Raw genomic sequence first — 10,323 nt, 5'->3', positions numbered from 1 at the left:
AACAAACAAAAAAAAAAACTTAATTTGATACATATAAACTGATCTATATAACAAATAAAATAAAAGGAATATCTTATATAACAAGTAAATTAAAAAAAAAAAAAAAAGATGATCACATAGTGTTGCAAAATCAATCAATAATTTTTCTTTTCAATAACAAACACCCAAAATACCCTATATAACAAATATATATATATATATATATAACCAAAATAAATAAATAAATAACAAAAAAAAAAAAAAAAAACTGACGCGGAGTACCATATATAACAAACAAAAAAAAGGAACTTAATTTAATACGTATAAAAGCTGATTCATCAGAATATCGGTTTTATGACAAATAAATAAATAGATGATCACGTTGGGTTGCAAAATCAATCAATAATATTTCTTCTCATTGCTTTCTCTCACGATCTTCTCTCTCCGAATATATATATATATATATATGTTGACTGGAGAGGGAAAGAAAATGAAAAAAAGAAGAGTAATTGAGTGAAAGAAAGACAATCCTATCTCTTCACAACTCTTTTCTACTTTCTACGACGATTTTGTTGTGGATTCTCAAAAATGTTTGCATGTTAATGTTCAATCGTCGAGGTTCGTATAGGGTTCGCTGACTTCTTTCAGGTATATTTTCTTTGTATGTGTATGATTTTCTTTGTTCAATTTGATGATTTTTTTTTTTTTAAATGTTTTGGGAAAATTTGAAGTGTTGGTGCTGTGAAATGTTGAATTTGGAGTTTATTTGGATTACTAATAAATTGAAAGTACCGAGAGAGAGAGAGAGAGAGAGAGACATCACACACAGCCAAATTTGTGGTAATTATTTTTTGGTGTATTGTATTGATGTGTGATGCTCTTTGAGTTTTGTCTGCGTTTATGTGTCAAAATAAGTTCATTTGAATTTTTATTTTTTGGTGTATTGTATTGATGTGTGATACTCATTGAGTTTTGTCTGCGTTTGTGTCAAAATAATTTCATTTGAATTTTTTTTCTTCCTGTGAATTCACTCCCTACTCTTTGAAAAAAAATAAAAAAATAAAAAATTTGATTGATTTTAATTCATTTTGGACCATGATGCTCTTGAGGTAGTCTGTAACATTTTACTTTCCTGTATGATCCAAAGGTTTAGTCATGGAATTCATGGGCTTTGTTTAGAATTTTATTGAATCATTGTGGTAAGGTTTTAATAAATTCATGGGGCATTCTTAAAAAAATTAGTTTAAGATGATACTATCAACCCCACTTACTGCACCAAATAACTTACCATTTCTGAAGGAATGGGAGTTACTGTTTTTAAGGAAGACTCAATCTCATCAGTAGTTTGGCCAATTATAGGGTTGCAAACAAGTCAAGCCTAGGCGACCTATGGGTTTTCAAGTTCAGCTTGCTGAAAATTAGTTGGATTCTAGTTCGAGCCGATCTCTAGTCGAGTTTAAAGAATTGAGCTAGAGCTTTGTTCATTTTTTTTTTTGAGGAGCTTAAGCTCGACTCAAGTCAACTCAAATATATAAACAAGCCATTCTCAAGATTGAGTTTGGAAAGAAAATCAAACCTAAATTAACTTGCACATTAAGATAAGAAAGTGTAGATTATGAGTAAAATATAAAAGAATGCTCATATTATTAATAAGTTTCATCAATCAAATACGTAAATTTGCACAAACATTAAATATAAAAAAAAATTAAAATTAATATGTTAATAAAAATATTAGTTGATAAATTGTTTTAAAAAAAAAATATATATATATATATATCCCTGTCTTCATGAGCCGATTTGAGCTGAACTTGGTTCTACTCAAGCTTGGTTCGATTACTAAACCAGTCTAAAAGTTTTGCTTGAGCTCGTTCATTTAGCAAACAAGCTGAGCTAAAATGATATTTAAATGAACCGAACTTGAACTGTTCATGAACAACTAGGTTCTTTTACAGTCCTAGCTAGTTAGAATGACTTTGTTGAGGTTGATGAAGCCTTGTTTGCTGGTTTTAAATATGGAGAATTGTTGTATATGTGATTTCTCTCAAGGAATATGCAGCCTTGATCATGTTACTTACGAAACCCCCCCTTAATAATGGTCTTAATGGCTTTGGCAGTCACGTATAAGTGCATGTAGTGTTTTCAATTTGAAAGGTTTAATTAATTAAAAGTATGAAAACTTTTGTTTTAGTTTATAAGGTTTAAAGATCTCAGGAAGTTAGTTCAAATAGGTATACTACTTTGTATGGATTAGTGGACTTGTTATACTTGTATCCATTCCGTTAGTGGTTGCAGTGACCTTACTGATGCTGGTGTTTTGACAATTTTGCTGATACTTTATGCAACTGAAGTTGTTGTTTTTTAGTAGCTTAAATCTATCTAACTGTTCATATCACAACTGCAGTTCCAAGGTATTTCAGGTTTGGTAGCTTTTGTATTTCTTCCACCCCCCCCCCCCCCCCCCCCCCCCCATGGGGTTATTGATGAAAAATGCTTTCAAGTTTCAGTAGGTTTCTTATTAACTCGTACATGTCTGTAGGTTTCTTATTATTGGCTGTAAGGTAATGCAATGGAGCAGTTTTCAGAGGATACCACTTCTTGTAATTCCTAAAACCCGTCTTCTTGTTTCTTGTTAGCTAAAAACAAAAAGCAAAGTGTGTTATATTGAGGAGTCATGTGATCATGTGTGCTAGGTCATTCAAAGATTCCGATTAATGTTTCCAAGGCAGTGGGAAGCAGAGCATGGGGAGTCTCGTCTAGATCTGATGTATATCGTCCCTCAAGTGATGCTACCCTTTTCTTTACTTCATTGCCGGTTCTTCCACATGATAAGTGTATGCACCAGGTTTTGCTTTAAGATTCCCTATACCATGTTCATTTTGATAAAATAATTTTCTTTCTTTCTTTCTCTTTTGGCAGTGAACTTAAATAATACAGATTATGGAATTCAATCTGTTGATGATATCTCATCCAGCTTAAACAAATTCCATCCAGATGTTGAAGGTATGGACCTGCTTGAAGATGTCGAAAATCAAGCAATTGGAAGCTTGCTTCCTGATGATGAGGATGAACTTTTAGCTGGCATAATGGATGGTTTTGACTGTAGTGGGTTTCCTAATCAATTGGATGACTTGGAAGAGTCTGATCTTTTTGGCAGTGGAGGCGGCCTGGAATTGGAATCTGATCCACAGGAAAGTTTGGGTAAGATTATGTCAAAGATAAATTTGTCTGAGGGTGTTGTTGGGAATGGAATTGCTCATTATGGCTTTGCAAATGGCGTGGGAAATATTGCGGGAGAACATCCTTATGGGGAGCATCCTTCCAGAACCTTATTTGTTCGAAACATTAATAGTAATGTTGAGGACTCGGAGCTGAGAACTCTCTTTGAGGTAATTCAAGTTGGTTATACACCTCCTTGTAGTTAGGATTTGTTTAATATTGTCACACTACCACTTCTTTGCACTTGGTTGTCTTATCTTCTTATCTCCTTCTTCTTCTTTATTTTTTATTATAATTTCATAGCTGCTTCTGTGGATATATTTAGCACCATTCTCGTACCAATTTAAAATTTTTATTTTTTCCAATTTATTTTTTTCCCTATAGAATTGCACATAATTTTCTTTCATGACTCACTGTTTGATTTTGCATTTGTTTTGGCATATATTCTCTAAGATTAGCTGTCCCAATAGAAGTATCGAGAGAGCATCGAGAGAGAGACTTTGATCTTCATGGGGATGTATCATCTTGTTCTTCGGTTATTGTTTTACTATGCTTATTTATTCTCTTCTGCCTTTCTCTCCCAGTTGTCCATCCAGTCAAGAATGAATATAACTCATCTTGGGGAATGGGTTTATTGAAGTGACTGGTTGCAAGTTTCCTTGATATCATATGCAACCACCATGATATTTTCCTTTCTATTTCTACATCGTTGCTTGGTGCAATGGTAAAAGCCTGGGCTGCCAAGCTTGAGTTTGCGGGTTTGAGTCTGAATGTGACCACTTTGGGCAAATAATGCTAAAGGTTAGGTCTGTCTCTAGTCTTATCCTTCTTAATGATTAAGGCCCCTTTTCTGATTCTGTAACATATTATCATTCTTCTAAACCTGCGGGCATAGATGTTCCAGACCTTATTTGGTATACTCTTTGATATGTCGGTTTCTTGATTTGGAATAAAATTATTGGACCACTTTCTTCTTCTTCTTGGTAGTCTTATAATTAAATTGTTTGTGGCTGTTTAACTGCATGGTAGGAAGAATATGAGTTACAGGTCTGAAATATGACTACCATTCTTTATGATCAAATAACAAATTACTAACAGATCTCATTTGCTTCACAAATTTTGATATTTCTATCCTTAGCAATACGGCGACATCAGAACTCTATACACTGCATGTAAACATAGGGGCTTTGTGATGATATCTTATTATGATATCCGTGCTGCTCGAATTGCTATGAGGGTATTGCAAAACAAGCCACTAAAGCGGAGGAAACTGGACATCCACTTCTCAATTCCAAAGGTTTGAAACAAATTTTCTGCTTCATGTAGTTTAGTTTGTACATATTGATCTATTGTTTTTACTTGTTTTCTTTTCTCTTTCCTGTATTTTCCCCTTTTCTGGCACCTCACCAGGATAACCCATCAGATAAGGACATTAATCAAGGAACTTTAGTAGTTTTTAATTTGGATCCTTCAGTTTCTAATGATGACCTTCGTCAAATATTTGGGGCTTATGGCGAGGTTAAAGAGGTGATAAATTATTCTATTTGTTTCCCCCCCCCCCCCCCCCCCTTTCATTTGTTGTTCATCATGGTTTTCTAACTTTCTTCCTTCAGGCATTCTTTTTGTAATAACTTGGCTGATATCTGAGTAAATTTGGTCTTAATTGTACAAGCAGATAAGGGAAACACCACACAAGAGGCATCATAAGTTCATTGAATTTTATGATGTTAGAGCCGCTGAAGCAGCACTTAGGTCCTTAAATATGAGTGACATAGCTGGTAAACGCATAAAGCTCGAACCAAGCCGCCCTGGAGGAGCACGTCGAAAGTGCGTGTCTGACTTTCTTAGTTCTCAACTTTACAAGTGTATTAGGTGTTCATGTTAAACTACTTTCATCAGTTGATCAGCTTATGCTCTCCCTTCAAACAAGTTCCCTAATTTCATTTTACCATTACAATTGCTGGGCACGTTTATTGCTTATTTACTGCATTTTTTGTTTTGCAAAAATGCTGATTGTATTTGGTGGTTGAGTTTCCTCTCTTTTGCTGGCTAAATTGAATTTATCTGTCTGTAAATTTCTATGTTAAGTATTGGGAGGTTTGTCCCTTCTGAAATGAAACAGAGAATAATTGACATTTAGCCAATTGCATTTAAGAAATGGATAGATATGTCAATGTCATGGAGGAAGTTACAGGTGAGTGATGGATTTTAGGTAGTATTTGAAGAAAAAGAAATGGACATGCAGATTTTGTTTTGTTTTCCATCTTTTGTATACGGGTGGTCTTCCCTTAATGCCCTTTCTAAGGAAACTTAATTTACTTATCAGGAAGTATAACAGAACGATCATTATATGACTACCATTCATCACTTAAAAGCTTTGTGTCTTAACTTGATAGGGGCAGGCATTTAATTATTATTTTATCAATTTGGGAAGCATTTTGGTTCTAAAGAGGGACACCTCTTTTTTTTTTCTTCTTTTTTTTTAATTAATACATTTTATGGAGCTCTTCTGCTATAACAATTGCTTCACTTTTTATGTAGTGGAGATTCCTAGTGTTTAGTTATGTATGCATAGCATACCACTGACATTAGAAAGAATTTAAATAAGAAAGCAGGTGTAAAGTACGCATTAGAACCCAATGAGGATGAGATGGTGAGAATATTATCTACATCTACACTCTTACAAATAGGAATGGTAATGCAGTGTGGTGGGGCAGGATGGGGTTGGTTTTTATTCATCCTGTCTCCTCCTTGACAACCACTGCCGCGACCACTCGACATCCCTGTTCCCAACCAGGGATTACAAATTGCACTCCATGAGTTCCCAAAATCCAACCATAATATTTATAGCACAACCATAATTTGGAACAAAACTAGTCATTGAACGAGATACATGTGTGTAAATATTGATATATGTTGGTAGGTGTGTACCTGTGGTACCATCAGTCCTTTTCCTTTCGTTGGTAACCTCACTTTTCGAGAAATTGAAGGCATCAAATGAAGACAGACCATCATCCTGTTGTCGTCTTACACCACAATAAGTGTAACTTCTGTAAGAGAGGGGCTCGGAATCTCCAGATTGGGATTTGATTTAGATTTGGGGTTGCTATAAGGATTTGTTTAGGTGTGTGCATGAGTATAATATACTTCTGCACCACATACATTTCGATCAGTCTCAGTAACTTTGGTTCTCAAAGTTAGAAAACCAAGACCTAACTGAAAACCAAGGAAGTAAAGTCAGCAAAACCGAACAGATTAATTCCAATTGAAAAGCCAACAAAGAATGGCCTGTTCGGTCTGGTTTGGTCAGTTGAATCAGTTTGATTGGTTTCCTTTTTACACCCCTATTATATATCCTACGAAGAGAGCTGTTACAGTGATTTCAGTAAGGTTTTTGCAGTCGTTTGCTTGACTTATTCTAATTTGATTGTTTTTGTAGAGGAACGGTATGATATTAAACTTGTCCCCTTCACATGTCAATTTAAAATTTTTAAAACCTTTCTGTTATGATTTTAAGTATGCCCACTGAAATTCAAGATTTATGTTGAACATGATGCCAGTTTGTGAAACTATCATAGAGGGTAACATAAACATAGTGCAGGAAGTAGCTTTTTCTTGTGACTTATTGTTAAACTCATGCTATTTTGTGCTGCAGTTTGATTTCTAGAATTTGTTACGAGGCTCTCTCTCTCTCTCTCTCTCTCTCTCTCTCTAAAACAACTGTTTAATACAATTGTTGCCTTGTTACATGTACCTTTAGCCTTATGTTGCAACTGAACCAAGAGCCTGAACAAGATGAATCTCGGAGTTTCCGGCTTCAAATGGATTCCTCAATAACCAACTCCCCTCCAGGTGATGCCTTTTTGTGATTGTTTTCCCATATTGTTGAGCTTGTAGAGTTAGTCTGTGTTCTTGTTTGAGTTGTGATTTCTTGGTCCTCTTTTACTGTAACAGCTATCTTACAAGTTGGGTTGATACCCACATTCCTGGCAGGTTGCTGGCCACTTTTTGGTAGCCCTATAGAATGTAGTCCTCTGCAAACTCTCAGTCATTCCCCTGGCATCAGGTCTCCAAGTTCCACAATTGGGAATAATATACCTGGATTAGCTTCAAGTCTGCATCCTCAGATATCAAACTCTGCAAGGGTTGCACCTATTGGCAATGGAAGAGTTAGCCATGTGGAGCATAAATTTACCAACACAAATTCAAACCATGGAGCTTCCATTCAACAGTCTCATTCATTCCCAGAGCCAAAGCTGAATCAGTATTCTGGGACCATGCCCTCTTTTGGTGCTGCAAGTTCAAATGGATCTGGTATTGAAACATTGTCTGGGCCACAATTTCTTTGGGGAAGTCCTAATCTGTACCCAGAGCAAACTAATTCTTCTGCCTGGCGAACACCATCTATGGGCCATCCACTTACATCAAGTGGACAGAGCCATGGCCTCCCATTTACCAATCACCACGGATCTTTCCTCGGTTCATCTCAACACTATCCTCGTCATCACGTTGGATCTGCCCCATCTGGTGTTCCTTTAGAAAGGCAATTTGGTTTTTACCAGGACTCTCCAGAAACATCATTCATGAGTCCTGTTATCTTTGGAGGAATGGGTTTAAGCCACAATGACGGCAGTTTTTTGATGAATGTGGGTGCCCGTGCTGCTGTGAATGCTGGCGCTGCTGTTTTAGGAAACATATCAGAAAATGGTTCTCCTGTTCTGAGGATGATATCTTTGCCAAGGCTTAGTCCTGTATTCCTAAGTAATGGTCATTACCCGGGATTGACACCCACCAGCATGGAGGGTTTTGAGCGTGGACGAAGCCGGCATGTTGAGAACAATGTGAACCAGATAGATAGCAAGAAACAGTTTCAGCTTGATTTGGATACGATTACAAGTGGTGAAGATACTCGGACAACTTTGATGATTAAAAACATCCCGAACAAGTATGGGTTCTGTAATCCTTCTGATTCATGTGAATAACAGCTAGTGCTGGATTTCTTTGTGATACTAACTTTTGTCTTCATCCAGGTACACCTCAAAGATGTTGCTAGCTGCAATTGATGAAAATCACAGGGGCACCTATGATTTTCTCTATCTGCCCATTGATTTCAAGGTGATTTTTTGTGGGCATCTGATGAGGCTATACCATTTTCTTAAATTCATTGCAACTGATAGTGGTTTGTGCGTGTGAATGCAGAATAAATGTAATGTGGGTTATGCATTTATCAATATGCTCTCTCCTTCACACATTGTTCCGTTCTATGAGGTATTCAAACTAGTTGTGTCTTGATTAATTTTTCTGCTTTGGGCAGTTGACCTTTTCCTTTCCTTTGAGTCCATACAATTTGCGTTCAGACTACAAACTGCCAGAATATGACATTTCTTAATTGCAGATGAACATATCCCGAATCGTGAGGTTTCAAAAGCAACTTACATAATCTACTCGTGTTCCTAATTTGCGCAGGCATTTAATGGAAAGAAGTGGGAGAAGTTCAACAGTGAGAAAGTTGCTTCATTGGCATATGCCCGAATTCAGGGAAAGGAAGCCCTTGCCACCCACTTCCAGAATTCCAGTTTGATGAATGAAGACAAGCGGTGCCGGCCAATTCTTTTCCACTCGGATGACTCTGAGGCTGTTGATCAGGTAACATTGTTAATTACATTATGAAAGCTAAAGCAACTGAGATCTATATCCTCAGCTTTCCCATTTCATTGATAAAATAAATTACATATTATATTACCTTTAACATACCAGAACTTCCATAACCGACCTAGAACATTCTGGTTCCTTTTCCGTGCTCTAGGACCAATCCATAGTGTATCCTCATATTGAACTTTCCTATTAATGTGGTTCATTGAATTGTATTCATTACATTAGATTTTAATGTCATCCTATATTTGTTTATTTTTGGTCGTGGCTATCTTGAAGACAGGTATAGCACCCCAATTTGTTTAGGTTAGATGTAATAATTGCTGACTGACTAGTCTCTCTGGGTAGATTATCCCGGATCATCTTCTGATGAATGGTTTGAACATCCAAGTCCATCAATCAAATGAGTCTCGCTCAGGGGATTCTCTGGGAAGTCCATCAGAGGGCAGTCCAGATGAGAGCTAACAGCATAACAGTAGTGAGATCGAAGCTGATTGCCCACAGTCCAAATTAGTGGTGGCTGTGAGTGCTGTTGCGTATATATATATATGTATATATATTTCTATAAGTTTAGAAGGTGAACCAGAGAAAGGAAGCTTGTAGATTTTGTATCATAGTTTGACATTTCGCAAGAGAGCTTTGGGAGCTGCAGCAGCAGGGGTATTTTGACTGATGTGCAGATCAATGGTTACCATATGCATCGATCAACTAGTATGTGCATGGTATATCCTCTCATTGCTTCAATTTGGAGTCTTTATTTTTTTGTTGATATTTTTTTACTAGAGGTTGGGTAAATCAATCTGCAAATATTATGTTTATTTTGGAATACTATAATAGTAAGTATATGAGAAAAATGTGCATTGTGGGTTGAACTTTTTCGGCTGGTGAAGTGTAGTTGGGCCTATCTACAATTTGTAAAGTGGGAAGACACAATGTCATTTGTTAATCTTATTATCGACTTAAATGAAAATGTGTAATTTTGAGGCATGAGATTGTACACATTGCTTTGCATCTACTTGTATTATTTCAATATTAGACAGTCAATGACTCTCTGGTTATTGTTAAAGGGACTTCAAATGTATCAAATGTTTTGGGAAACAAGTTTCTGTTGAAATGATGACTTCATTATGATGAGATGGATGAATGTGCTGTTGTAAGAGTTTGTTGTGTTCAGTTCTCTGTGACAATTTCAAATTTTACATTTCCCCATTTACTATGGTCTATTATGCATAAAGGGTGTGAAAGTGGTTTTAGTTCCTCAATGTATATATGGGTTTTGGTGCTGTCAAGTCTATTGTCAATACTGTGCCTATTGATGTCCTAAATTTGAATATAGAACCCATGCATAGAGTGGTAATATCACATCTGGGCTTATTTGGAACATGAAGGATGAGAACATTGGAGAACCTCTTGTTCATATTTCAATGATGTAGTGATGAAGTGCTCTACTCAACGTGGCACGTATTCGGAGTTTGT

At 36.2% G+C, this 10,323-nt stretch overlaps 1 protein-coding gene across 6 annotated transcripts; it reads left to right on the top strand.

Moving 5' to 3' along the window:
* Positions 1–320: 320 nt before the first annotated feature.
* LOC114317545 (protein MEI2-like 2) lies at positions 321–9,834 on the top strand. Of its 6 annotated transcripts, none has more exons than XM_028264283.2 (13): positions 321–627; positions 2,516–2,576; positions 2,670–2,810; positions 2,896–3,365; positions 4,334–4,492; positions 4,606–4,722; positions 4,871–5,022; positions 6,956–7,047; positions 7,189–8,140; positions 8,226–8,310; positions 8,395–8,463; positions 8,662–8,841; positions 9,196–9,834. In XM_028264283.2, exons 2-13 carry the CDS (start codon positions 2,546–2,548, stop codon positions 9,310–9,312), a joined length of 2,565 nt encoding a protein of 854 aa, XP_028120084.2. In that variant the 5' UTR covers positions 321–627; positions 2,516–2,545; the 3' UTR covers positions 9,313–9,834. The 6 variants fall into 6 exon arrangements, with proteins under 6 accessions (XP_028120084.2, XP_082743531.1, XP_082743530.1 ...); XM_082887405.1 differs by having other exon boundaries at positions 322–627; positions 9,131–9,834; XM_082887404.1 differs by having other exon boundaries at positions 322–627; positions 9,127–9,834.
* Positions 9,835–10,323: the final 489 nt, after the last annotated feature.

Source organism: Camellia sinensis, chromosome 9 (genome assembly GCF_055761805.1).
Source record: "Camellia sinensis isolate YWXY chromosome 9, ASM5576180v1, whole genome shotgun sequence".
Taxonomy (NCBI): Eukaryota; Viridiplantae; Streptophyta; class Magnoliopsida; order Ericales; family Theaceae; genus Camellia; species Camellia sinensis.
This window is presented reverse-complemented; position numbering and strand designations above follow the sequence as displayed.